Raw genomic sequence first — 27,965 nt, 5'->3', positions numbered from 1 at the left:
TGTCCATCTTTGTGCTAAAATGAGTTGAAGTTCCGCACAAGCGCATGGCGCGGATGAACAGTTCAGGTCTGAATTGCTGCGTTCTGATGTAATTCATCTCGGTGGGTGTGGACGTCTCGCTGCTGCGGGTGTGTGAGGGGGAGCCAGAGAGAGAGAGAGTGGAGTAGAGGAAGAGAGGAGCTCAGGCTGCCATCAGTCTCTGCTCCAGGAGCTGCAGGTATTGCTCGGCGGCAGCGGCAGCATGGCTTCGTCTCACGGGAGAAGTGACATGCGCTTCGCGGACTGGATGGCGAGTCTCCCGCAGAGCATGCACACGATCCCCCTCACCAACTTGGCCATCCCCGGTAGGTGCCGTCCGCGACACGCGATCGTGCACGCGCGAGCTCTTTGTGCGCACCGCGGCGAGCGCTTCGTCAACTTTCACTCCACCTTCTTCCACCAACATTCAAATCGCGGGAGTTTCTCCGCGAGGATCGGAGAACCTGTTGCGCACCTGTCGTTTAAAGATGTGCAACAGCTCAACGCGTCTCTTTTTTTAAGCCCCGATTCCGCGGAGGAGAGGAGATGCGAGATGGTTCCACAAATGGTCCGTTTAACCAATGAATGAGCGGAGCTGGAACTCCATTCACACTGTCGGTGCACGAGCCCACCACTCACTCACTCATCTGACTGATGTCATGGATCGTCTGAGGCCAGTTAACTACACACCTACACCAGCGCGTCTTCACTCTTCCTTTTGTCGAATATCCGCCCCCCAAATCTCGTCCTTTTTTTTAGTTTTTTTTTTTTTTTATACATATTCATGTAAACCAGATTTTCCAAAATCTTTTTTTTTTTTTTTTTACTATCCCATGTTATCATTTTAGTAGAGTTGGGAACTGAGGTTCTCATGTTCTCATTTTTTTCCCCCCTTATGAATGTGCAGCAAAGACTGTGTGTGAGTGTCAGTGCACCCGGTGTGAAACAATCTTAAGACTGTGCCAAATATTCCAAGATGAACTGTGTTGTTCATCTTACTTTGTTACAGGTTTGGTGTTATTTCATTCACAGTGGAACAGCTGCTCCTTCTAAAAGGAGCTTCTTACTGTTCCGGGGACATTGCATGCTTCCTCCAGACAGTTTCTGTGGAAGTGAAGTCTGGGCCTCTTTGATTGGGCTGCTGCCCCCCCGCCCATTCCCTCAAAAGTTGCTGATTTATTCCCAGATGAACGAACGCCGCGGCTCTGTCTGTTCTTTAACAAAGCAAGCTGTTACGCTGTGTTTCAATGAGCTGCCAAGTAAACAGCTCCTTTTGCTGTATCAAAATACCTGAATAATGAATTGGACCAGTGGTGTGTACAAAACGGCAGCAGCCACTGAGCCTCAATATTCATTGTAAGGCAGGAAAAGCTTGTTGTTTTAGACCACAATTGTATCATGCTGAGGCACCGTGGCAGCTCGCTCCGTCTCATTTCATTAGCTATCATTACTTCACGCTTGACCCCCGAGGCGACGCTCCTTCCATCTGCAGATTCCTTTAACTGCTTCCCAATCTGTGCATTTCCGTATTATTGTTTGTTAAAATAACCTCGACGCAGCAGCGATAGATGCCCCCCTCCCTCACGTTGACTGTGTAAATGAAGATGAAGGTTCCACTTGATGATTAAAGTAGAATCTTGCGTCTGCTTTTCCTCTCAAAATTCATGTTTGCCCCCACCTTCATCTGCAAAGGTCATTTTTCCTAGTATTTCTTAAAGATAGTAAATATGAATACTGTTCGCGCCGCACCTCTACGTCCTCCATACTCCAGCATTTGAAGATATGGCACAGCTAAAAATCTCTACAGTCTCATCCTTATGTGATGTGAGTTTGATGTTGGTCCATTGTCAAACTGAAGGCTCGGGAGCCATAGATGGCCCGCCAAGTCATTTTATGTGGCCGATGGCAGCGTTCACGTTTGGTCATGCAACTGCCTGGAAATTTTATTTGAATGAATCTGAAAACCTCCAAAAAAGGAAAGGTTGATATTTGTGAAATGAGCTGGTGGTCATTCACGGAGATGGATAAGTGCAACTGATATTCTGTTGAGACTTGTAGTTCCTCTCTAGTGGGGGAGTGAGCCAACGAGCGCCTTATATTGAAACAGTACATTTATTCAATTAATCTATGCAAACGGTCATTTGTTTTCTCCACTTTCGATGAGGGTCACAAAGTCTTTTAGGAGCATTAGCCACCAAACTAAGTGGTTCGGACGTGGCATGATGTCGGCACGTCTCAATCTTAGTTTGCTCAGTGGAGATTGTCATTACACTCAACAAAAACAAGGCATAAAGAAAAACTTGTAGTTATTCTTATGTGACAAAATGGTGGGACAATCCAAAAATAGCAGGAAAACTGTATCGATAAGGTGACTTGAGTGTGTGAGCAATAGCATCCATTTCAAAGCAAAAGTAATTGAGTCATGGTAGAAAGAACATAATGGGGGTCGATGGTCCAAGTTCATAAACTTCAATAACACATGTCCACCATTAGCATTACGTGGCGCGGTACACGGACCACATGGACATCACCCGGTTGTCCCATTCCTCCTGCAGAGCCACTTGAAGTTGGCAGCCATTCTGGGGAACTCGCCTATCCAGAACATCCTGTAGGTGTTCAATAGGTGACATGTCTAGTGAATACAGTGGCCATTTGAGGGCAGGAATACCACGCGATGTGCAGGCAAGCATTATAACACAGCATCACACTAGCGGCACCATGAGCCGCCCACTGTAGAACACTGACATCAGCATAAGGTTCCTGAGTGTCTGCACTAAAATCCGCCTGTCGAGCAGGCCAACAGTGTCATCAGCAGTTCTGGTCGCTGGACGGATCACGGAGGAGCTGGACCTGCATGTACCTGTCCTGAGCGGTGGCGGGGCGGCCATGTCGTTCCAGTCTCTCGGAAACAAGTCCGCTCACGGCCGACGGAGGAATGTGTTGCTACAGCACTAATGCTCAACCTAGCAGTCAGCATGCGACTGGCACACTCCCTCATGATTTGTGTGGCATATTGACAAGGGACAAAACTTTGGTGTATCCTTCTATTGACCAGACCATAAGGAGTGTCTGTGTACTGGTCGCACACATTGGCCACCACTCTGCCATGCTCCATGAGTCTCTGACTGTAGTCAATAGGAGTGGCCAAGTGACACAAGTCCACTACTACTTCTGTAATTTTCCATTGCAGATACTTAACAAAACAATCTCTAAAAAGTGGAACTCAAACGATGGAGAAAAATATTGTCAACTTTTTTTTCCACATCGCCCAGTCCTGGCGTCTAGCATTATGGAGTTCGACCGTTTTTACTGTCTTTAAGTTTGAGAGCTAAGAAAGTTGAAAGCCTGGAACCTCCTGAAGGCTCAGGCTCAGCTGGTTGTTTCTGAGCTCACCGGATCTGCCAGTGCTGATTTTAACCAGTTTTAAAGTTGTGAAATTGATAGAACTGTTTTGGCAGACCTCTGCCAAGCAGCTTGTTTCGTGTGATTTTCTCCCAATATTTTGGTCACTGGTTTATTTTATCCATGTAATAAGCAATTAGCATCAGAAAATATTATATATAAATTTCAAATTCAATTGCGCTGAAGCAGGTGGCAGTAGTACAAGAACCAGATGGGACTCCAGAACACCATCTGAATCATCTGCTCCCTGATCCATTGACAATATCCCCTGATAATGTTGTTGAAACTTTTCAAGTTATTTTGCAAACTCGCAGTGAACAATCGATGGTCGGACAACTAGCAAAACCGTAGCTTGAGCTTAGAGACAATATTAATGCTTCAAGGTTTCCTGGTGGGTTAAGACAAGCTGATTCCAAACTTTCTAACACCATTTGCAGTTTGCCTGGAATACTTCCTCTTATAAATGGTTTACTTTGAGGCTTACAGCGGTTTGTTGCTAGGCTTACTCGTGCTAGCTCGACCACTCCTGAAACAGAGAGAGACACTCAGCAGTTTACTTTCCAAGCCATTTATCAGGCTGTCATTTTTACGTGCAAAGAGCCAAAATACTGGGGCAGCCTACATGATCTCTTTATCTGCGGCCACGTGGTTCTATTCAGAGTCTGGTTCCTTTCAACAGAGAACCTCACGTCAGTGTCTGTCGTCTCATCTCACATCAGAGTGGAAAGAGTCTTTGTTCGTCCAAAATTTATCTAGGGCAGCAGGAAAACAACACACGAAATCTGTCTCAATTATGTGGGAACATCGCTCTGACTGCCAAATGGATTTATGGACGTTTTGTGTACGTTCTTGCTGCGCGTGCTTCATCCCCCGAACGAGAGGAGCTTAGAATTAAGCGTCTCGATGTATATGATGCCTATAAGAGCCTGCTGCTGCTTTTGACAGGTTTGAATTATCTCGCGTTGATGCTCTTGGCAGAATTGAAGGGAATTTAACATGCAATCGTGTTTCGTAACTTGTGCAAAATTCAACCCCTGCGGAACAGAAATACCTTCAAAATGGGATGCCATTGAAACATTCTTATTTCCCGCAGGATCCTTCCCTATATCTACCGTGCCAGTCAATGATCCATCAATGGAAAAACAAACAAACATCTGAAGCTTCTGTGTAAGAAAAAAAAAATCTAAGATCTAGGACCATGTGTCCGGAGGATGCAGGTGAGACTCGGGTGTCTCCCAACTAGGGTTAGGCCAGTGGCCTCAAACTTGATCGACTGTGGGGTGAGTGAGAGTGAGGTGGTTTTTGCCGCACACTGTTGGTTGCTGTGTTCCTCTTTAGCATGTAGTTGAAGCCATGTAGACGTTAACCATTGATGAACACCAATAGATCAGGTTCCATTAAAGAAGCCAGCGTCGGATAAGTGACATGCAGTTGTCTTTAAATACTGTGATTCACATAACAACACAGCCCCACAAATGTTTATCATACTCATGACGGCAGTTGTGAATCGCCTCTACATATTTTGAGATGTCCCAGCATGCATTGCAGGGTTGGCTGAAGGGCCAGGTATGATGACCAGGCTTATAGCTAGAGGGCGTCTTGGGCGTCCGGCGGATGCCCTGGACTGCAAGACATGAAAAAAACGGACGCCCATTTCCTCAGCGGGACGCCCTAAATGTATTATCAGTTCCTGTACAAAATGGTACTTTGACCAAATATGATCCAAATTCGTAGATTCTCGAACCTACCGCTATCGTATTTTTGGAATCGCGGTCGGCATATACGTTTACGTTTTTTTTTGTTGGTAAGTCGCGACACCCACGGCATGAAAGTTGAGAGTCGTTCACAAAACTAACTCATTGCTTTCTAATCGGAGGAATATTTAGCGCTCCAGAGGAGTTCACAGAAAACGGAATGCAGTATAAAATATTATTATTTTATACTGTATAAACTTACAAGGTTTCAGAAGCTGAGATGTATTGCAAAAATAATGCAAAAAAAATACAATTGTGTGATGACCGACTTATCTTGACATAACAAAGATTGTTTCCTCATGACAAGCAATAATTATCTTTCGTTTTACATAACAGGATTCTTGTCTTCATGAAATAACGTTGAAGAAAAAGTAGAAAAGTGAATAAAACTTGACGAACCGTATTTTCCGGATTATAAATCACACTTTTCTCCTGGTGTGGCTGGTCCTGCCACTTATATATATATGTAATTTCACATGTTCTTAAATATTATTTCCCATGACTGGGATGAGTAAAGAGTAAACCTTGTCTAGTGTAGAGCCACAAGAGGGCACTTCAAGCCTGTTTCTAGTGTTTTGGCCCTGCAACTTTTTTTTAATTGCTTTTCGTCATCCTCCTTGTTTAGGTTTGTCATGCTGTTGTGTACGAGAATAACAGTTGATATGTTACGTCAACATACCAGACCTAACAACCCCAACTGGATGGGCGTGTAGTCAATCAAAAAGTGATCTGACAGAGAAACAAGGAAGCGAAGGGGGGAGTTTTGACTTTAACTCAATTGATGACAATAAAAACACAAGCTTTTAACATGTTATGAGAGTTAAATCTCCACTCCCATCTGCAGCGGTCCTCACACAGTCCATTCCTTGGGACGGGATGATCGCACTTTAGTTCCGCGAGCATGTAGATATTATGATGTTTTGGGGATTTTTCCATTTCCAAACAGCAGGCTTACAGTTTGAAAATACAGTCATCTTTTTGTGTTTTGTGAAAGACTAGGCTGCGCAAATACATTTCTGATATACTACTTTAAAACTGAGTCCAATAACAGCCTTCATTTTTATGATTTACAAATTACATGTTTACTGAATTTTTTTTTTTCTTTATCAATTTCAAGTTTTTCATCCATGCTGCATGAGCGCTTACATTCTGGAGTAGACTTACAAAACTTTCAATTCTGTTTGCACGTGAAAGTCAAAAGAACATTTGTCACTTGCGTATAAAATGAAATGGAATTCATGTGAGACTGTTCATGCTAGATTGTCCCAAAACTTGATGTTTTGGATGAGCCCCACCGTAGCACACCGCAGCAGCTTAAGGAAGATCTAATGTCTTGTAATTGTTTTGAGCCAATGCTGTAAATTGCCATTGGAGTGTATGTATTATGGAGTTGTTTCTGTTGACGCTATGGTGGCCATAGTGGACACATCAAACTTCAGTTACTACTGAGTTGTTTTGAAGAGTGACAGCGACTCCAAGTGTTTCCCTCTGATACTCTGTAATGAAGACACGAGCTCATTGAGTCCTGGAACTCTATGTGATCCATGATATTCTGCTGGGTCAAAGGTGTGTTGATTATTTTGGCTCCGTGTGTGACTCAAACCCCACAGCAGGCTGATTAATGGCGTCGAGCGCTCTGCTGACCTCCGCCAGTTGTTCGCCGGCCAATAAGTCACGAGGAGTAGGAGGGCTGGAAATGAAGAGGGAATAGCTGCCGATTAGATGATGCGCATCATCAAGGGATGGGATGCTACTGTGGCTTCAAACAGCCCATGTTGTTAGATCTGCCTGGCTGCGTTTTTTCTTTGTCTGTCGGAGGCGGTCAGTGAAGGTGTGCAGCCTGAGATACTGTGGATCTGTTTCATGTGCTGGCGTTGCTGCGAAACACGCTTCACCGCTGAGACAATTGCTCCGCGAGTAATAACGTCTCTTTGTGTGGAGAATGCCTCATTTTCAGCCTGAATGAAGGCTGTGTTGAGGTTACTGAGTATATTCGATTGTTCACAGATGCTTCTGTGCGGATGCTTATTGTTCCTGTCGGGAAATTTAATCAAGGATCGCGACTAGCTTCTGAATATCAAATATATTTTCATATAGCATGTGGTGATGTTTGCGGTGGCACATTTGTCACGCGAGAGTCACCCACAACTTTCTGCACCACGTGGTTGCTATCCAAACAACTTCAGTCAAGTTGTTGTGGACCGCTAGATGTGTTGCAAAGTTACGAACGGATATTAATAATGTTATTGGAAAACTGACAATGGGCCAAGGAACTGGTGATGACATTTTGGTGGCGTCACGGACTGCCATCATGTCAGCCTGACTGGCTTTCGTCTTCTGCTTGTGTGAGCACCGGCATGTGGGGAGTTTCCTGCTATTTTAGTCAACATGAACTGAAGTGTGACTCGTGACTGTCTGTCAAGCAGGACTCCACTTTTTAAGGGAGACCGTTGAGGAGTGTGAAAGATGTACGATGCATTTGTCGTCGCCCCTGTTACCCTCACTCTTCACCGGCACCGAAGTTTGGGGTGTTAGCATACTATTTATGCAAGCTTTTGTGTCTGTATTTTGTCTGCAAACCGTGGTACAGTATTATCTACTACTTTAATACTTTCAATCTCCACCACAAGCAGCATACATCAGCTGATCAGACGACCATCTGCAGTCTCACACGGGTGGATCTCATCAAATCTCAACTGTTGAGAGTTTATTGTGTCAAAAGCACAATTCAAACCACCGTCATGAACCACACTGGAATGGCCAGGTGCGGTGCTCTGGTATCGGTTTCATAGGGCGCAGAGCTGCAGCCCATGCTGTGAGATTTCCCTCTTGCTCTCACAGTAATAAGCAAATAACCGCAAAACATTCTCTTTTATTATGAAACTTTACTGGATTCACGTGACTTTTCCAAAGCTGATTTCCTTTTTGCAGCTCCGAACAACATAGAATCCTTGCCGAATTGAAGGACTGCAGCAGCAGTGCAGTAACATTTCAGCGCCAACAACTTCTGATAAAATTCAACTTCGTATGCAGTCGAAGTACATTAGTGTGTTTTGGTTGACCGGGGAATCCATTGGTGTTCCTTGAGAAGAGCAAGGGGAGGTTTTCAGTCTGGGCCCTGGAAGATGGATGGACAGTAAACCTATCATTTTTCTATTCTCTTCATGAGTAGTGGTTCACTTCACAACAGTAAAGCCAGGTATCTTCATGCACTGGGGATCATGCCTCTTGCTTTCTCTGCTACACATCACTGTGAGATGGTGAAAGTCAAACATAACTGCTGAAGCAAGCATTAAATTTATCTTTGCAAACGCCCATCATGGACCAAAGTGGAGCTGAGCTTGCAGCTGATAATGAGGACTTCCCTCGGCGTCTGGGGCCAATTAGGTGGAAGTTAATTGTGGCATTTGGCAAGTCAGCGACTCAAGTTTTTCATTTGCACTGAGGGCGAGATGTGCAGACAGTTCTTTTGGAGCACCTTTTGTTTAAATCAAAGCAAACTCCTGTCCCTCTCGGGCTGGGCGAGTCCAACTCTTCCAGAGAGCGCTGCAGTGGCTGCAGGGCTCTGTTCCCACCCATCTTGCCCTCGCTGCTTCTCAGCACTGTAGTCACTGGATTTTCAGTCTGCTTGTTTCAGCTGGCACCTGGTTGGTTGAACTGTGTGCGCGTGATTGGTCGGAACAAATACCCGCACCGACTGCGACCTTTTCTGGAGCAGCGTAGTGACCCCTGCTTAAGGCCTTTCCCCTTGTGAGTAGGTCAAGGTGAGATAAAAATGCAGCCATAGAAATATGGGTCAGAAAGTCTTCCTTTCTTCCTGTACAGATCAGACCAGACGCACTTATCCTTGATGGCATAAGTGACTAGATAATTATGAAGTGCCAGATTTGCATTAATGGACTCCAGGGAGGAATGTGCTACCCGTCCATTGACTGTAAAAGCACAACTTCGTGCCCGAGTTAAGAAATGAATGGCAGGGAGAGAAGAAGGGATGAAGGTAATTGTCTTATTCTCAGAGGGAATGAAAACTAATCCATTACTGGGGACGGCCAGCTACTCTTCCCTCAGGCTGAGCAGAAAAGACGTAGCCAGAACTTTTATCTGGGAATCAGTCTCCCGACTCGATCACCGTGCTGCCACTTAAGCTCTGAACAGAGAGGATTAATGGTGTCGGAACCAACAATGGCCTTGTGGTGAATGGCAGGAAATGGTTTGTCTAAAAGGTTGGAAATGGAAAGCAGAGGAAGACGGTCTAATGTTGTGTTGTCAGTTTAGTAATAGCAGCAATATGTAACTGTGAAGTGTCTGAGGAATGACGGCTGTGAATCACTGGGGAGCGAGAGTCTGGTGGACTTAAGTTGGGTGGAATTCAGACGGACTGTGGGATTCTCAAGCAGAATGGATGGAGGACAATTGATCTCTGACAGCGAAACAGAACCTCAACTTCTTCCTTCCAACCGATCTTATTGTGCATCACCTCTCTTTGCCTTGCGTATCATCTCATACCTCACCTTTCGTGATGATGATCCTTCAGCAGAACATATTTCAGGCTTACTGGCTGATATTACGTGGTCAGTAATCTGCACATCATGTAAGTACCAAACCTGTCACTCAGTAAAGACCTCAGTATGAGTCTTGACGGCCTTGTTTTGGGGCTGTCGTCCCGAAGAAGTGAGACTTGTGTCAAACAAGACCAGCAGGTCTCCAACTTATCTCCCACTACAGTGATGGTCTGTTCCGTCCATCTTGTCAGCTGGTTGGCTTGTTGCTGGCAGTGTGTGGACGGCATCACAGCTATGAGTGGGACTCACTGAAGCTCACGTTTGGGCAGGTGACGCTTGTGCGGGCCTCAGACCAACGTCCTACTCAAAGCACATCCACTATTGCTAACCTTGGCAACCTCCCTGAGCAGCACGTTGTTATGTCAGCATGCTGCAACTATGGCGTTTCACTTGCCCTCATCTGCTGCTCAGGTTGCTTTTTTTTTTTGCAAACCCAAGTGTGAGAAGATGATCTTGCTGACAACAATACAAAATTAGGGAGTGAAATGAGTCTTGTCAGTTGTTTTTAAACTGCTAACAGGTGTTGCAGGGCAGGGCAGAGGGGGGCGCAAGGGTGGAACCAGCCACCGACGGGACTCCTTTATCTCGTAGGCTCCATCGTGCAATGAAGTCCAGCCACGCCTGGAGAGATGTGCACTCAGAGCTAAGCGGCGATGATGATGGCCACTTGATCCGAGTGAGAAACCACAGTCGTTGGTTGGAAAACAGACAAATTGTGTTTGGAAATGAGTTTGTCGAGGAGCTTATTCCTGCAGCTGGTATTTAGATGGCACAAAGGAAGACAAATGGTCAGTAATTTTTCCCTCTGCAGTGCGTCTGGGCTTTTTCTCAGATATTTGGCTGAATTTGTTTGGCGCGAGAGGCCATTGTCCTGGGATGTCTTCCTGGTGTCCTGCACTAAGATTGGAACAGATGAGAAACACGATGCATTTGTGTATTTTCCTCATGTTTGTTACCTGTCCTCAGATTAGTTGGGCTGTTCATTCAACACCAGCACTTGGTGTTGAGTGCCCTCCTCTATGAAGTGCCCTCCGACGGCATTTGAAGTGACACTTCACAACATTACGCTTTACGCGTGACGTGATCACGTAAAGACAAAGTCATTGGCTGCGGTGCTGCATTTTGTTTCCTGCATATCGAGTGTTGGAGATGTTTTGGAAATGCTAGCTCCAACGTTTTTGCAACCTCTTGCGCCGTTGCTGATAACCTCACTTGGTTTTGTGAACCAATGGAGAAGAAATGGGCGGAGCCAAAGCCAGCTTCGTCGCTATGTTGCGGTGATAGATCTGTTAGAAGTATGGGGATGTTAACGTTAGGGGGATGTTGTTTGTTAAGAAGAAATAAAAACACACTGTTGTACACAAATGCTGTATTGTTTATGTTGTCGGACACGGTTGACCATTTGGGTCGCTAACGTGTGATGCGAGAGAAAGTCAACAAACGGAAGAGTAGTCCTTGTTACTAAAATGTCTCTGTTAAAGTGCTTTGGTTTCCTGGAAATCTATCCACACTTCATATTCCCACTTTGTTTCAAGTCAGCTCCGGAGCTCCCTCGGTTTAAACGGATCATTTCAAGTGGTGAACGGCGAGTGCCCTCAGTCTGAACATTAACATTGTGAACACACAAAACCGAATGTTAGGGTCAAGAACGAGTGTTTGGGTGAGAAATGGGAGACAGCCTAAGAGTTATGCATAAGTGCCAGTCCCTGGTGTCCTATCTCTCGCCTTGTACCACTGGGATGGAATAAACAGCGTATATTTAATGAAGTTACTAGCAACTAAATATGTGTGATCAATGAAAGATTGTTTTTTTAGGTCGCCATCTGTTCATTTCTCTTCCACTTTTCAGGTGTTTTCTCCTGTGAACCTCCGAAAACGATTAGGTCTGGATTAACCGAGCGGTGGCTTCATCACTCCTGGTGGTTAATTGAATTTCCAGCGGCAACACATTTATCTTGGTGACAAACGTCAACAAAACTCTCTGTCTCGCTCGGCGTGGGTGTCTGTGCGCGTGTTTTATGGGGATGACAATATGGCAGATGAGAAAGACGGTGAGAAGAAGGAAAAAAAAGGCTTTGGAGAACACAACACCGAAAACTAGAGCAGAACTTCACTGGATATCGCATCGTCTTTCTGGGAAATTTCAAAGGCAGGAAAGTGCGGATGTGGCTCCAGTTTGAAATGATGTGGGCATTTCGTCTCTGTTTCTCTGATGAATCTCACAGGCGTCGCAGTGTACTCTGACTGTAGAGGAAAGTGCCTGCAGCTTGTCTTTTTCTTTTCCTTCCTCCAGACAGCTCTGCTGAAATGGGCGAACAGGAAGCAGACATTACCCAAAACAAAGCCTCATCATTACTATCATGACGCTGAGTGACACGGCTCACATGGGCTCAGCTTGTTATTGCAATTATCCGTCTGACTCTTGTCCTCCTGCTGCTCTGCTTTCTGCTCTGGACTCCTGGCTGCAGGATAGTGGCCACTCATGCTAAGAGCCTGTAATGTAGTCAATGAGGAATATAAGAATCCTGTGTCTTTGAAGTACGTTTTCCTCATTTTTCTATTAAATGTAAATGTAAAAACACGGAAGAATCTTCTCAGAAGAACGTAACAGAGGTCTTCTTCCTCCTCCACCTCAACCTATCATGATCACACCTATTGTTTTCATGTCCTCACTCACCGCTTCCGTTCACCTCATACACTAGGTCTTCCTCTTCTTCTGTCTCCAACATTCCTGATCTTTTCTCCCCACGTGTCCAAGCCATCTGGCCTCCCTAATTGGTCCTCTCCGCGGGAGCTGTCCCTCTGACACACACACATTTCTCTCACTTCTTTTCATCCACATCAATTTTAAAGGAGCCTAATTGAAACGCTAACTTTCAAAAATCTGAAAACAAAATTGGAAGTTTCTAAATATGGATTTATTCCCTCCTATTTTTGGGAGAACCTCCTTCAGAGGCAGTTGCTAAAGTGTGCGGTTACTGTACGTCAACCTAAAGAGTAGCTTGGAGCTCCGAGGAGCAGCGAGGGATTTTGTCCTTCACACTCCATTTGCGTTTCATTAAATATTTTCTCACACTTTCAAATGAATTCATGTCGCCCTCGAGACATGGCACATAAACAGCGTGACGATTTCGTCACATGAATCAATAATTAGTCTTTTTCCCGATGTGCGGAGGTGTTTTCCCGCCAATGTTTCTATACGTGTTCCATGGCAGTGCTGCTGGAGTTGTTAAACTGGTGTTATTTTAGCTTTCATCTTGACATAGCGTGGTTTAACACGCTGCCCTGATGCGTTTAAATTATTCACAAATGTGCGTCATTGAAATTCAGCTTTTATTGTGAGCTGTTGGCTCTGTAGCTCAGCCTGTGGGTTAGGTTTCCTCTGTGTACTCCAGTTTCCATCCACCCCACGGGAACTCCTCTACTCCTCCCCCATCTGATCTGTGTTTACGCGAGTGACAGTTACCACAAGATAAGTTCTTAGTTCTCCACCAGATGGCGCTAACAACATGCCAATCCATCCGCTAACTTCTACAGTGGAGCAACTCTGGACTTTTCCCAAAGCACCTTTCAACTGGCTCCTCTCAAGGAACAATTCTGCTCTGAGTCTGTCCTGGGTGACCAAACCTCTTGTCCTGTCTCTGAGACACTCATGAAAGTTCATTTTGGCTCTGAGATCTTGTTCTGACAGCGACGACTCACAGGTGAGGATATGCACTTAGTCATTTCGTCCCAGTGCGATGGACTTCATGGGAAACATTTCCTTCCAGCTCATCACCTGGAATCCAAACAGGTCGGCAATGATGTGCGACATTATTCCTCGCTCTGGGTTTTCAAATCTGAGTCATCATCCCAAGCTGGTGACCATAACTGTTGGAACATGGACGATAAGGACCTCGTGTTTTGGCTCAGCTCCTTCTCTATGATGGAAGAATGAAGAAGCTGTGTAAACAATGGAGGATGTTTTCATGAGAGGTCTGAAACTGGCCAGTGCTCCTGCATGTCCTGGAACGTGTTATCAAACGCTGACAGAAAAGATAGGAACGCTAACAATAAGTAACCAACAAGTGAGATATTCTTAAAGTCTTAACACAGACATAAAGAGCTTTCACGGTTCTGATTCTGGAATTGATGCTGTGATGCATGTTCTGCACATGGAAGTGAAGTCAAGGGGACGAGTGAATATCGGCCGATATTCTGAGAGCATGTGTTGCAAAGCATGCAATGACTTTTTCTGATGAGGAGGAGGAATAGAAGACGGCTATCAAAAATGACACGCCCACCGATGATGTCACGGCTCGTGAGCTCAAACCAACTTTTCGGGTTCCAAACCAATGTTTTCCCTGCCTGTAGATGGCGCCTGGGCCAAAAGCAGTCCAGGACCCAGACCGTGCTGTTGTGAAAGGCCTCTTTGTATCTGACTTAACTAACTCTGCAGCTTCATATGAGGGGGAGTCTGTTGCTTTCCCGGTAAATGTTGGTTCCTCTCACTTGTTTTGCATCAAAACTGGCATAGTTTTGTGATTTTGATCAGTCGATCGTGATGGTGTTTTCATGCCCATATCAGTGTCTGTCACTCAGCCTTCAGATTAATACCTCAAACTGATTGCACGGTATTATTTGGAAGATGTGCTGACATGATTAGTAGCCCATGAGAGTAGATAATAAAATAAAATAAAATAAAATACAATTGTGACCTGTAGAATGTATTCATATTTCCATTGGAGATCTTTGCAGAATGCTATGCAATGCAATTACATGAAGAGTTGAAAAAGAAAAGTCTAAGTTGGGGGTCACCAACTTGAATCAAGTGAACGCCTCGATGCCCACACACTCACACACACACACACACACACAGTGTAGTCGCACCATCTTTGTGGGGAACTCTTATTGCCATAATGCTTTCCCCAGCGTCTCATCCTTAACCTAGCCATCCAAAACAAATGGCTAAACTTAACCAGGACTCTGAACCAGACTTAAAACTAACTATAATGAGCTTGTAGTTTTGATGTTTTCATCCTCAAATTGAGGCTTGACCTTGCACAGGTCTCCTTAACTAAATCTACACTCAGACAAAAGTGCACAAAACTAAACCATATATGAGAAGTTTTCTGAATGGTATGTAACTCAATGATTTAAACTCGTCTTTTTGAGAAAATCTGGATGTATTTTTACTTTTTGTCTGAGTGTTGATTGTAGTTAAGGAGACCTGTGTTTGAGGGATCTGGCAACTGGGCCCCACAAAGGCATAAGGGGTGTTGGACCTCATTAGGATAGACATGCTGAAACACACGCACATACAGTCATGCTCCCCTTAAAACGGCGTACCGATAAACGGATACACCCAATTAGATGATTCATCCTCAAAACTCATAACCTCCTGACCCCCAACTTCCCACCCCGGTAGTGGTGGGAGTGCTAACACAGTACCATTTCATTTTATCTTCTCATCTCTGTTGCTACCCAAACTTGCTGCAGCAGATTACCAGATAGTGATGGAGGACGTACATAAGAAGTGCATGACTGGAGATCCTTGATGGACTGACGGGTTGCACGTTGCTTGATGTTGTTGATGCTCGCTCTTGTGTTTTCAGTGAATCCTTGCACCAAGAAGAGAGCTGAATCCAGGATAAGGAAAACAAGAGCAGTATTGTCTTCTATGTAGAGTCGGCTGTTGCAGCTGGTTAAGGTCATGCTCTGCCATGCTGTGACCGCAGCGGTACGTCGCCCCCTGTAGAGCTGCTGCTTGCTGCTCTGCCTCGGGATTCAGCTGTCAACTCTGTTTATGGTCATTGTCTAATGAAGGAGCAACTGTGCTTGTGTGCGTCGAAGGTTGTTGTTATGATAAAGCAAGGGTGGAAATAGATTGAAATAATGAGATCAGAATTAGCGTCTGTCTTCTGTATATATGCACAAATGCTGAATGTATTTGTCAACACATGACAGACCTGGAAGATGAGTCCAAACACTATATACGTTTATTTCTGCCTCAGCAAATCACATATATCTCATAGGTTGTTTGAAAGAGGTATTTGGTTTTTAGTCGAAGTAAAAAAGGTCTTTTTTTTCCATCTGTTCAAGTGCAATTCAAGCGGCACCTTTCAGTATGTCTGCTGGTACGATGTGTTCTCTATTCATCCCGCAGCGCCCAGGTGGGTGTCATGTGTTTCAGAAACAAGTGGCAGCTCTATCCATTCATTTCCTTTTGTCTTTTATCCCCCTTTATGTTGACAACACTACACCGACCTTGTACACATTTTATCCCCAGATGACATTTGGAGTTTCATTTGTGGGTTGTGTGAACAATAGATTTGATTCTCTGGCGTGAAAGAGATGGAACATTCATTTTAAAGTCTTTGGTTTTTGGTTTTAAATTCTGTCTTACCACTTTGTCTTCCGTAGTTGACAAATACAGTACATTACTCTTTTACCCAGTTCATTCGAGTACAGATTATTATACCTCTCTTGTTCATGGACCCCGCAAAGGATCATGGGCTCCAAGACACACCACCTTCTAGACAGTAAATGAGGAAGTGCATTTTTGGCTGTGAGAGAGGGACATGTATTTGTGTGTTTTTCTCAGAAGCCATGACATTGGGGGTTTCTGCAGATGACTTTTATGCCCCCATCAGAATCTGCGAATCCAGTTTCTGCTGGAGTTGCCTTCACTGACTGATGCTTTAGCTACGTGCACACCTTCTGGAATGAGTTCCATTTTTTCAAATCGCACACCAGTGCCAGTCAAGTTGGAGTTGAAGTAATAGCTCATCCGGGAAATCAGACGAAATAAGTGAAGTGCATCCAATCAATTTACAAAATGAAAAAAGTATTTTTAGACAATGGATCGCATATAACTCTGGGAAGTCAATAGCTACAGCACCACATGAGCACCGGACCTGCCTCACCTCACTTGCTTATTTGACACCATGAGATTGATGATGAGCCCAGACTCATCCCGCACCGGCATAAAACAGATCTGGTTTGAATGAGGATGGATTTGAATGAGGTTTGGTGTGAGCCCAGGGTGACCTGTCCGGTTCATGTGTAGAAATACAGCCACACATTATTTACCAAGAAGACAGTCCATTTTGTCAGGTTATCATATGTTTCTCTGCTGCATTTCTGAGATCATTTTTGGTAAGCTGCAACCAGACCGGAGTCACTTTTGCACTCCATGTCTTTCGATGCAAAACAGAGCGCTGCAAGCACTTTGCAAACATGAGCGAAATATAATGTGGTCGGAGCCGACATTTGAACTTGCATGAAATTGCTCAACCAGCTCGCAGTTTTTTTTCTAGGCCCAACAATCAGTTCTCGCTTGGACAAATGAATGCTAACTGTGAGACAGGGATTAACAAAGATTCACATTAAGGTCAATTAACTGCGTTTACCATGACAAGCCCGATTAGCACAGTAAATGAGTGCGGCCGCAAACCACTCCAGACCAGCAGAAGCCACTTCACCGTGCCAACACTGAAGCCTACGTCCAGGATCTGACCCAAGAAATCAATACGCTACAATGTATGGAAAGCCTTCTAATTCTCAGTGGATTTAGATATGATGCCGCCCCCCCCAATGCATCGCCATGACAACCAAGCGCACCAAGAGAAAAGGCCAAATGTTGCTGGTTAATAGTTTCCCTTTGACAGATAATTTGACAGCCTCATTAAAGCTGATCAGAGGTTCCTTGTTGCCCTGTGGAAAATATGTACCACTCACGTGCTGACATTTACAGGGTGGTCAAAGACACTATATGGCTGTTTTTCAGTCGATAATTCATCTAGCATTCTGGAGTGACCTGAGTCAGTCCCTGTTGAAATACGACTGAGCGACTCAGTGTTATGGAGCACAAAATCGGCGTGTTGTCGAGTAAAGTTTGTGAAATAACCCGCCGTCATATGGTGATGTCGCACATCCAAGGAGAGTTTTTTTTGGTGTGTTGGCTTTAGGCTGTGAAAACAGTGGTTGCCCCAGAGAATTGGGCCATTTCCCAAGTGGAGTCATCTCTTGTGGTATTCTTCACAAATGAGGGAAGGATGTGAGTGTGAGGTCAGCTGATGGATCAGTGGATGGATAGGTGAGGAGTCTGCCCTGCTTTCGAAAGAGCCAGGCCACAAGGCCCAAGTGTTATTAGATATGGTCATATCCGGGCTGATTGAATGTTGATGCATTGGAGTAAAGCATGATGTTCCAAGTTGAGACGTGTGGGAGAGGATCATGAGAGCTTGTTGGTGGTAAATATAGCACTTTACGTCCCTCCAAATAGGCACCAGGACTGAAACACGCGATGATTCGAAGTCTTGGCCATGTCAAGTGACACAGAGCAAAAGGACCCCCATGGTGAAGGTGGAACATGTGCTTCAAATGAAAGTCTAAGGCATGAACATGCTGTCACTTTTGATGTGAATCCCCTGGGCATCTTTGCTTTTTGGTGCCTAAGCTTGGTCATATGGGAGATGCTTGCCGTGGGGGCAGCAATTCCTTATCTTCAGGCAGACTTCAGACACACTGGATAGGTTGTGTTACTCAGTTGTCGTAGGAACACCACAGGTTGTTGGAGGTTTCTGAAGTGAGCAAAGTCTTTGTCTCTCAATGGAAGGAAAGATGGATGGATGGTCTTGGGAGGGATATATCAGGCGCCAAATGAGCTCCAAAATATGCTGCTGAAGTGGTTAACAAGGTCATGATGTCGAGAAGACTCATACCTTAGCTTGGTATACTCTTTCCACTATCCTTCTCTGACATGTTCAGGGCTTGAAATTTGGAGGGTCAAACAGTCATGTTCACAACTACAGAACGTCTACAGTAAATGATGTGCAGTCATGCACATTGTGGTAGCTATAGAAACATCTGTAATCGTATTCTTTTCAGTTGACCTGGCCTCGAGGCACACACTCTTTCACGCGTTCCACCCTCTTGGCTATGAACCAATTTGAGGGTCTATGAAAAGAGATGCATCTTGGGTTGTGTCTCTGACACTGGTCAGGAGTCTCCTGCTCTCTTCTCACGAGCATTCACTAACCAGTGTCTATGTTTGGGTCTGCTGCAGGTTCCCATGACTCCTTCAGCTTTTACATCGACGAAGCTTCTCCGGTGGGTCCCGAGCAGCCAGAGACCGTCCAGAACTTTGTGTCCGTGTTCGGGACTGTTGCCAAAAAGCTAATGAGGAAATGGCTAGCCACGCAGACGATGAACTTCAACAGTCAGCTTGAGGCGGGAATCCGTTTCTTTGACCTGCGCATCTCCACCAAACCCAGGGATCCTGACAACGAGCTCTTCTTCGCCCACGGACTCTTCAGTGCAACGGTCAGTGCAGACGCTGCAGAGTTCAGATTTGGTTTCGCTCCTTCTGTGTCAGCCCACATATTCAACCTTTATTAACACCGAAGTTGACTTTACATGCATCATGATGCCATGTTTTGTCAATTGTTCGTATCAGCCCGATTCTGCTTGCTCCCTCTCATTTTGCTGTGATCTTTTATGAACATTTCTAGCTTCTCAGAGCACAGGAGTAAGCATTGTGTTGATTCTGGGATGACCCCTAATCTAATGTACCAAGCCCCTTGGTAAAGGTCAACGCCCTCCGGTGGTCTAAAATGAGATGTTAAACGTATTACTACAGTTATTCCGACGTCTAGAATGTTCTGTTGAATAACCCAGTTCAAACATGTGTTTCTAAAGGTCAGAGAAGGCCTGGAGCAGATCAGTAACTTCCTGTCGTCTCACGCCAGAGAGGTGATCTTCCTGGACTTTAACCACTTCTACGGAGTCCAGAATCTGCACCATGAGAAGCTGGTGGCCATGTTGAAGGAGGTTTTTGGAGACAAGCTGTGTCCAGTGGTCTTCGCTCAGGAGGTAAAGAGAACTGCATAGCTTGTTGGCACTGATATTTCCCCCTCATTTGCTGGTCTAAACTGAGCGTCAATAAGTAATGCAGTTTGGTCGTGTCACCCCCTGAGACCCTCACTCACTTAGGGCACATCCCTGAGGGTCGGCTTGCAAACATTGGGCCAGGAGATGGAGCTGCGTGGGTTGCAGAGACATAGAGCAACAGTCTGCAGTTCTGACTCCACCACCACCAGTGGCCCGATGAGACAGATGATTGTAAACATGGGAATGAATTCTTTGACTTTCTGCAGCAGAATTCCATTTAACTTTGATCTATGAATAATTTTCTTTGGTAGATGAGAAAAAAACAAGTATTTAATTTTTCCCATTTACTTTTTTCATGAGAGAAATGCTTCCTCATTTATTATATTTATTATATTTTCAGTTGATATGACAGGAACACAGTTATTCACATCTACTGTAGGATGAAAACAGACACAGAGACTTGTCCATTTTATTTCTCTCACATTCATTTCCCCCCCACACTAACTAGGCTCATGGGTTGCCTTGGTGATTTCTACCTGTAACATTAAAGCATAGTTTTATATCATGACTCAAGTGCTCCATTTGACACTGTTTGAACACACAGTGTTCTTTAGTTAAAGACCTGGCATTCACATCTAAACAGTGTCCTATGGTACCATGGTGAGTGGTGCAGTCAATACTGCAGACCTGTAGACTTGCGTTTCTCTTCATGGCAAAAAAAAGGGACGAGGAAAGAGTATGCTGAATTGACTTGTGAGATGTTATAAGCAGTTGGCTGTCAGCTAACTTTCCTGAGGATGTTGAGATAATCTGTGAATGACATGTTTGACAAATTTTGTATTGTACAATTGCTCTGAACTCCTCCTATGTTGGTCCCTCTGTACACAGTACTGAAAATGATGAAAAGCATTCAATGAAATTTGGATGACTGTAATTGAAGGAATCCTAAAACTCATCTCTCTCTGCTCACTGATGCACGTTGTGTCTTTCTTATCGAAAAAGCACCAACATGAAAGTGTTTCATTTGAAGGCAGTGTTGAGTGTTTTTTTTTTTTTGGCTTTGTAAATCTGAGGAGAAATATTGCTGCAGTAAGTTCAATAATCCGCCTTCAACCGATTTTTATGTTCATGCATCCTCTTCTTGCTTCTGACGCCACACAAAGAAACATGCTCTTCTTGGTGGCTAATCTCTTAAACCACCTTGTTTATGTCGCTCAAATACACCCAGCTGCTCGCTGATCTGTCGGAGTGGATCGGCGTCTGAACGCAGGCCTCTGTCCTCAGGTGACCCTCCAGTATCTCTGGGAGAAGGAGTTCCAGGTCCTGGTCTTCTACCACCACCCCATGGCTCTGGAGGTGCCCTTCCTGTGGCCGGGACAGATGATGCCAGCGCCGTGGGCCAACACCACCGACCCAGAGAAGCTGGTCCAGTTCCTGCAGGCTTCAGTCACGGACCGCAGGTCGGACGCCACATCAATTTTACCGTGCGGGTGCAACACATGAGGATAATGGAACAAAATGTCTGCCCTTTATGAGCCGGTCACGCTTTCATTCTTGCAGATATCATTACCTTTCATGTTTTATTAGCCCGACCGGTCACTGAGTCGCCTTTTGCCCTCGGTGCTGACCCTAATATCATCATTCCACCAGCGCAAATGAATCAAGTGAAATATACCATAAAACCTTGAGCTGTTTGGGTAAAACCAGCACACAGGTGATAAACTACTGGTGCCACTGAGTAAAGCCCATTACAAGTATTAATAAAAACACATAATATTTCAACTGTAAAATTGGTGTTGAATTATATGGATAAAAATACACAAAAGATAACAGTCAACTGTTGACCAAAGTGAACTAATGTTCTGTCCCTGCAGGAGGAAGGGGACTTTCTTCGTGTCCCAGGTGGTTCTGACCCCAAAGGCCAGCACAGTGATGAAGGGCGTGGCCAGTGGACTGAGAGAGACAATCACGGAGCGGTACGTCAAATGTAATAGCTTGGTTATTATCATGTGATCTGGCTCACACCCACCATCTTCTCCCACAGACCATCAATATGTGTAGATTGAGTGGTGGCGCTAAGCTGTGTGTGGATAGGGGTGTGTGTGTGTGTGTGTGTGAGAGTGACGGTCTGTTCAAATAGTGTTCTGCTCTAAAGTGGTCCAATTTGTAAAACCAAATGAACAAAAGCCTGGCTATAATTCATGAAGACCCCCATAAAATGATTTCATTCTTAGAGAAACTTGGGCGTCTGTTCCAAACTGACTGAGGATTTTATTTTTCAGTGAACAAAATAGTTTCTACACTGAAAGTGACGGGTCATTGCCACCACACGTCCTCTGAGAAATGTGATTCATCCGTCCACAATTATATTCTTTTGGATCCGACAGATTTCTTTTGGCTTCTGTCATGAACCCAGTCCTCATATTCTTTGAAGTGGTGCCACACATCATAGTCAACGTTTCTCATCTTCTCCCCTCCTCCCACATTTGAGACCCCCATTTTCAATAATAGTTCCCTTTTTTCCTTATTTACCGCCAGCTTTTTTTCTATTTCCTCTTATCAGCCGTTTGTTAAAAAGCCTCTGCGGCCATGAATTATTCATTTGATAGCCGCGCTATCAGCCCTCCTCACCAGGCATTTGGTGACTTTGATGTCAGCATCCGTCAAATTCCATCCTCCCGTTTTGCCACGCAGCCCTTGACTGCTGGGTAAAGGCAGAGCAAGAAAAGCAGGAGATGCTAGTAGAGTTTGGCCGTTTGGTATAAACCCTCTGCTCACATCTCCATACGCAGATAGACGAGCAACAACAGACCAACCAAGTCGTGTCTCTGTTCACAGCATGTTGCTAAAAAGAGCTGAGAGAATGAAGGGCGTTGGGCGACATGTTTGAGGTACTAGCTCCACAAGGGTTCTAACTGATGAACATTGAAGTCAGCTAATCCAGGGTCAAAGCGGCGGAAGCTGACTTGCTCTGTAAACCACTGACCAAAAAAATCCAGGCGAAGAGGAAGTCCACTAAAATGCTAATACAGTGGTACCTCGGTTCTCGACCACTGATACCCGTTCGAGAAGCGATTTGTTTGAAATCTGAATCGATTTTTCCCATTACAATGAATGGAAAAAGAATGAATGCGTTCCAAGGCTTAAAATAGTCTTTTGTAGGAGTGAATGTAGAGTGTCTGCTGCAGGTGCGCTGTTCCTCTATGTGTGTGGCCGCTGCATGTGGGAGGGGTTGCTGAGTGAGTGACATCTCTCCAGAAGTGAAGAGGTGTCCGGTGCGTGTCCAGCTCTGAATGTGCGCTTCTGTGCAGTTTGGCTGTGACAAAGTCATAAACCAAGTAACGCTCTGTCCCAGACTCGCCTCATCCTTGTCCCAGCTCCAGGGTTTGAGCACCTCCCCTGTGACACGGTCCAGTGTGGAGACAGGAAATGTTTTACACCTCAATATGAAGAAAAAACAGTCAGTAAATGTAGCTAACAGGACACGTCGGCATACAGAGGCTGCGTTATACACAATAACAAAGGGCGTCGTGGGTCAGCTGATCGGTCCGCACACGTTATGTTTTTTCCGGCTTTTTTCGGGGCGTTTGAGTTCAGGATTTTCGTTCGAAATCCGAAGCAAAAAAATCTCGAAATCTTCCAATTTGTTCGAAGTCCGGGACGTTCGAAAACCGAGGTACCACTGTATTATGACAAACAAAAAACATGGCAATCACATGAAGATGTCAAATAAAGCAACACAGATACTGTCCCCGATACTCCCGCATGTAGAACCATACCTGACACAGACTGTATGTCAGTGGAAACAGGTCGGTGTGGACTCACTACTGGTCATTCCCAACCACCACAACCTTCCCTCAGGAGCCTGGTTGAATGCCTCCTTTTCATTTATGAAAATAAAAAGCTTTGCAAATGCCTCGGTGTGCATTTATTATTTCAAGTACATATGCCATTGAAACACCCTCTGCAGCACTTGAAAGCTTCAATGAGTAAGTTATTGTTTTTGATCATGACCCTGGACTTTCACTCCATGGAGAGCATCTCTGGACCTGACCATACAGATATTTTTACATGTTTTTATCACAAACAGAGTAATGTAAGGGTAATGGCTACTACGGTCAGTGGACAGTAAGACAGACAAAAAGTGAGTTGTCGGGTCTAAAGTTTGGCGAACATTGACATGGCAGATTTGTGAGGCAGCTGCATATTATGTATATGAAAACGGAAAAAAGAGTTTGACACCGCCGTCTGTGTATCCATCACGTCTGCTTAGAGAGGGGTGAATTGCAGGCCCCACTAAGTCCCCTGAGCTGATCTTTAATGTCACTTTGTTTTGTTGATGTATTTCCCCCCTCTATGTGTGTGTATGTAAAATCTGAGCTCTGATTGGTTGAAGCGCTTAGTTTTGATTCTTGAAGTTCAGCGTCTGATGTGACAATTCCCGCCTGAAAGGTGTTGCTTAAAACGCCCGGTTGTTGCACGTCTCCATTGACTTCAGTGGCTTGGTGTGACCGCACCTTAAGATTGTTACCGCGTGAGGAACATGTCCCGATCCCTGCAGTCTGTCTCCGACAAGCTGCTTCACACCACCATCGCGCGTCCTCGTGTTAAACCCGCCGGCCGTGGCTGGACTCCTCTCCTCCGACTTCATCATCTCTTCCGCTCTCTCTCTCTCTCTCAGAGCTTTGCCTGGAATGATGCAGTGGATCAGATCACAGAGACCCGGGGAGAGCGGCATCAACATCATCACAGCCGACTTCGTGGAGCTCGGCGAGTTCATCAGCGCCGTCATCACCCTCAACTATCACCTGGACGAAGACGACGACGACGCCACCTGAGAGCGTGCGGCGGTGTCTCTGAAGGGTTCTGGTCTGTGGTTCTTTCATACCTGCATTTCTTTCAAGAAGGAGAGCAACGTTGCTCCTGTCTCTTTATTTCGGGCTCTGGTGGAACGAGAAATCAACTTTTCTTTTAGTTTTTTAGAAGATATGTTCCGGTTTGCAGCGTTGGTGCACTGAGAATGAGGTTTTTTTTTTTTGAGGTTTTATATTTTTGGGACCAAATGTTTCTGCTCGGCCACGCAAATGCTTCTTTTGTCCGCCGCATGTTCTCGAGCCGCTAAATGTGACGTTGCACTATTGTTTCCAATCGATCCCTGTCCTGTTCGACTCGAGAGGCTTCACGATAATCTTTAAGATATGCACCTCCAGCACCTAAAAAAACAATCTTCTGCTAATAGTTTCTGTCCGAGTCAGCGGGCAGCGCTGTCATTGATCCCTCACGTGTACAGATGTGTCTGTGGTGGATCAATATTTCTTCCCAGAACATGTAAAGACCAGGGCTGCTCATAAAGCATGATCAGAAAGTGTGTGAGCACAGGAGTCACACATGAGCTGTTTTATTTTTTGTTGTTTTTGCTCATACTTGCTCCGTCAATATATATTACAAGCCTTTATCCCGCATTAAATAAGAGTATGATTATTGATTTTAATGTTGTCTGTGTGTATCTTTAATGCCAAGATGCTTTTTGTTGTGCTTCTCTCCTTCCGCTTCCACTGGCTACTGTTCCATCATCCTCCCTTTTGCCTTTCTGTTACACTCTCACCACTTGTCTTAAACACATGACAGTGCTACGGCGACAAGTTATCCTGAAATACTAAGCAGATGCTTATTTCATGTTGAATTCCTACAAAATTAATCCTTTTTCAGATGAAGGCCGAGGTTCCGTGGGCTGAATACGGTACCTCCTGTCGTCTGACTCTGCCTGCTGAAGTTTGAAATTCCACGTTTCAGGAGTTAAAATGTAGATTAAGTTCACTTGTGGATTGGCCACTAACCACCCAGATCCATCAGGAAGAGATTTTACATGTCCAGCTTCAGTGCAGAAGGAAGACAGTTTAGTGAGAGTGATGTCCGTATGGGAACGTGTTGGTGGTGACGGAGGGTCAAGTCAAACAGGATGTAATTCAAGTTTCACTCGGGGATACGAACAGTGGTTACGTTTGCCATGGAACACATTGTAGTGAAAGCTCACTGCCTCTTGTTTGTGCCATACTTTTCACTTGAAGTCAGCCCTCAGCATGGCTCCCAAGAAGGTGGAACTGGATAGCATCATCCGATATCAGCTGGAATGATGAGGAAACTAGTCGCTAAATATGAGGACAGTGTTTGTTCTATAGTTGACAGAACGCTGTTCGTCGTCTCAAATTATTTTTGCTCAATTTCTACAAGGTGACCTGCGTAGCCAGCTGTTTATTTTGACTTGATTGATAATGCAGTTTAAATGAGAAAAAAAATTGGGCCTCGTAGCCAGAGGTGGAAATAGAGCTTTTGGCTGAGCGCCAGAAAAACAAAACAAAACTGTTGATGCTTTCTGTTTAGTTCCGTATATATCTGTTATGTATCCCCATATTATACTAACACTGCGCACCTGACCTGTGTTCTAGAATTTGGCCACCTGTGTGACTGAGCTTGGCACCTCTGCTTTATTCCCAAAGGATCAATGATGAATTAGCAATATACAACTGAAGTGAAGTATGCACGGATGAGGAGTTCCGTAACACATGCTGTCTATTATTCTGAGGAGAGGAGACAGTGAAAACAGATGTGTTCATCCGTCATACAGAGATCAAGGCAGGCGAAGAGGAGAGTGCAGACAGGGTGGAACAGGGCTGCCTCTCTGGGGGCATCTTTGATGGACGCTGGGGTGAATGTGTGGTACGTTTTAGAGCGAGGTTCTCATGAGGAGTGGCTATGCAAACAAGTATACATGAAGAATTATTGAGATACTGTTATGGGGATGTTTGAACACAGGGTGAACCAGTGTTGGACCAAGAATGATGTAGATCCAGGTTGAGGTAGAAGAGGATCAGGTAGGTCATTGAGGACATGAAGAGGGAAGAGGCCCATTGATCCCCCCTTACGTACGAAATTGTACCAGTCCATTTTAAATAATGTTACCATCACTGATCACATGCTTCCATGCATTATTTACTTTGGTATTGCGGTTCAGCAATATATCCACCAGGGGGAGCAGCTTAGAGTCAAAACTTTGTAACGACAAACTCCAAAACAAACATGGCAACCGTGTATTGATAACGTATCTCTTACACAAAAGACCAACGCAAAGGCAGCATTGTAGGAGGCGGAGGTCAGGGAGACTGTTAAATGTACCGCAGGACAAAGAATTACCGCCATTTTGTATGTCTTCTTTGTGTCTCATTCGAGCTACGTATCGGGTAGCAACAGCAACACTGCCCCTTGTGGTTTCCGGTGGTACTGCTCCATTTGGTCCGTATCTGTAAGCTCAGTGGAAACGTGTAGGAATACGGATGAAATGATCGCAGCGCACGGACAGACGGCTCTGCATAAATGGGTCTTAAGGAGGACAGTGAAGATTGGTGGGTGACGAAGAATTGTGCCACTAACAAATGAGCAGGTAATGAATGCTCTAAGTCTTACCACCAGAACAAACGGGTGTAAGTCACTGTCGGCGCTCAGAACCCAGAGACTTTGCTGCTGGAGTGCGTCTGTTAGTAGGTGCTGAGTCGTGAGAGCCAAGTCTATATATACACACATATATCTGGTAACAAGAGACAACCCGCTGTCTGTTCATCCTCTGCTGAGAACTTGCCCTCCAATGGACCTCGAGTTACTGCTGCTCTGCACATGGGATGACTCATCATTAAAAGATGGCTCATGTCAGTTTGGATTTCATAATCACACTTATGTTTTATTTATCGAGTCAAGATATATAGTCGAGGAGTCGAGAGGCGAGAAATGTTTATCGTCTAAGCGCGCAAATCATTTTTGGGGGGGTGTTGAAGGGCATTGCGGTAAACAAAATCTAATTTTATACCCGAAACGCTGTTTTTATTTCACACTTGTGCACGTTGCCCACGCCTGTGAGGAGTGTGGTCTTTTCCTGTCGAGAATGTACGGCCGTCTGGTGGTGTCAGCTTCAACGGGAAGCTTTTGTGAATGTATGCGTCTTGTGTTCGTCTTCTGTGATGGAGCAACTGAGTTTTGGTTTAATAGCTGTTTTCTTTCCTGTGTCACAATATGGTGGAGAGTTTGTACATAACTGCCGATGAATTGTAAAGTCACCTCGCAGGGTTGTCGATCGACTTCAACGTTCGACTGGACGGCAACTGTTCTTTCTTTCTTATAAGCATGGGTGGACACCTTTTTTTTATTCTTCCAGTGTGTGTTGCATCACGGAAATCAGATCAGGAGTGAGACTTCTGACACTGTTGTTCTGTCTTCTCTGGTCCGACTGTTGATTCTTTCTGAGTCTCTATCGCTGTTGTAAGGTTCCAACGTTAATGATGATGACACTGTTTTAAATAAAGCTTCT

General features: G+C 44.9%; 1 protein-coding gene across 1 annotated transcript; it reads left to right on the top strand.

Annotated features, from left to right (window-relative positions):
- The first annotated feature begins 172 nt into the window (after positions 1 to 172).
- plcxd3 (phosphatidylinositol-specific phospholipase C, X domain containing 3) lies at positions 173 to 27,965 on the top strand. The gene is made up of 6 exons (XM_053871660.1): positions 173 to 344; positions 18,786 to 19,042; positions 19,418 to 19,591; positions 20,894 to 21,069; positions 21,484 to 21,585; positions 24,291 to 27,965. Exons 1-6 carry the CDS (start codon positions 242 to 244, stop codon positions 24,445 to 24,447), a joined length of 969 nt encoding a protein of 322 aa, XP_053727635.1. The 5' UTR covers positions 173 to 241; the 3' UTR covers positions 24,448 to 27,965.

This window comes from Synchiropus splendidus, chromosome 7 (assembly GCF_027744825.2).
Source record: "Synchiropus splendidus isolate RoL2022-P1 chromosome 7, RoL_Sspl_1.0, whole genome shotgun sequence".
Lineage (NCBI taxonomy): Eukaryota > Metazoa > Chordata > Actinopteri > Syngnathiformes > Callionymidae > Synchiropus > Synchiropus splendidus.
This window is presented reverse-complemented; position numbering and strand designations above follow the sequence as displayed.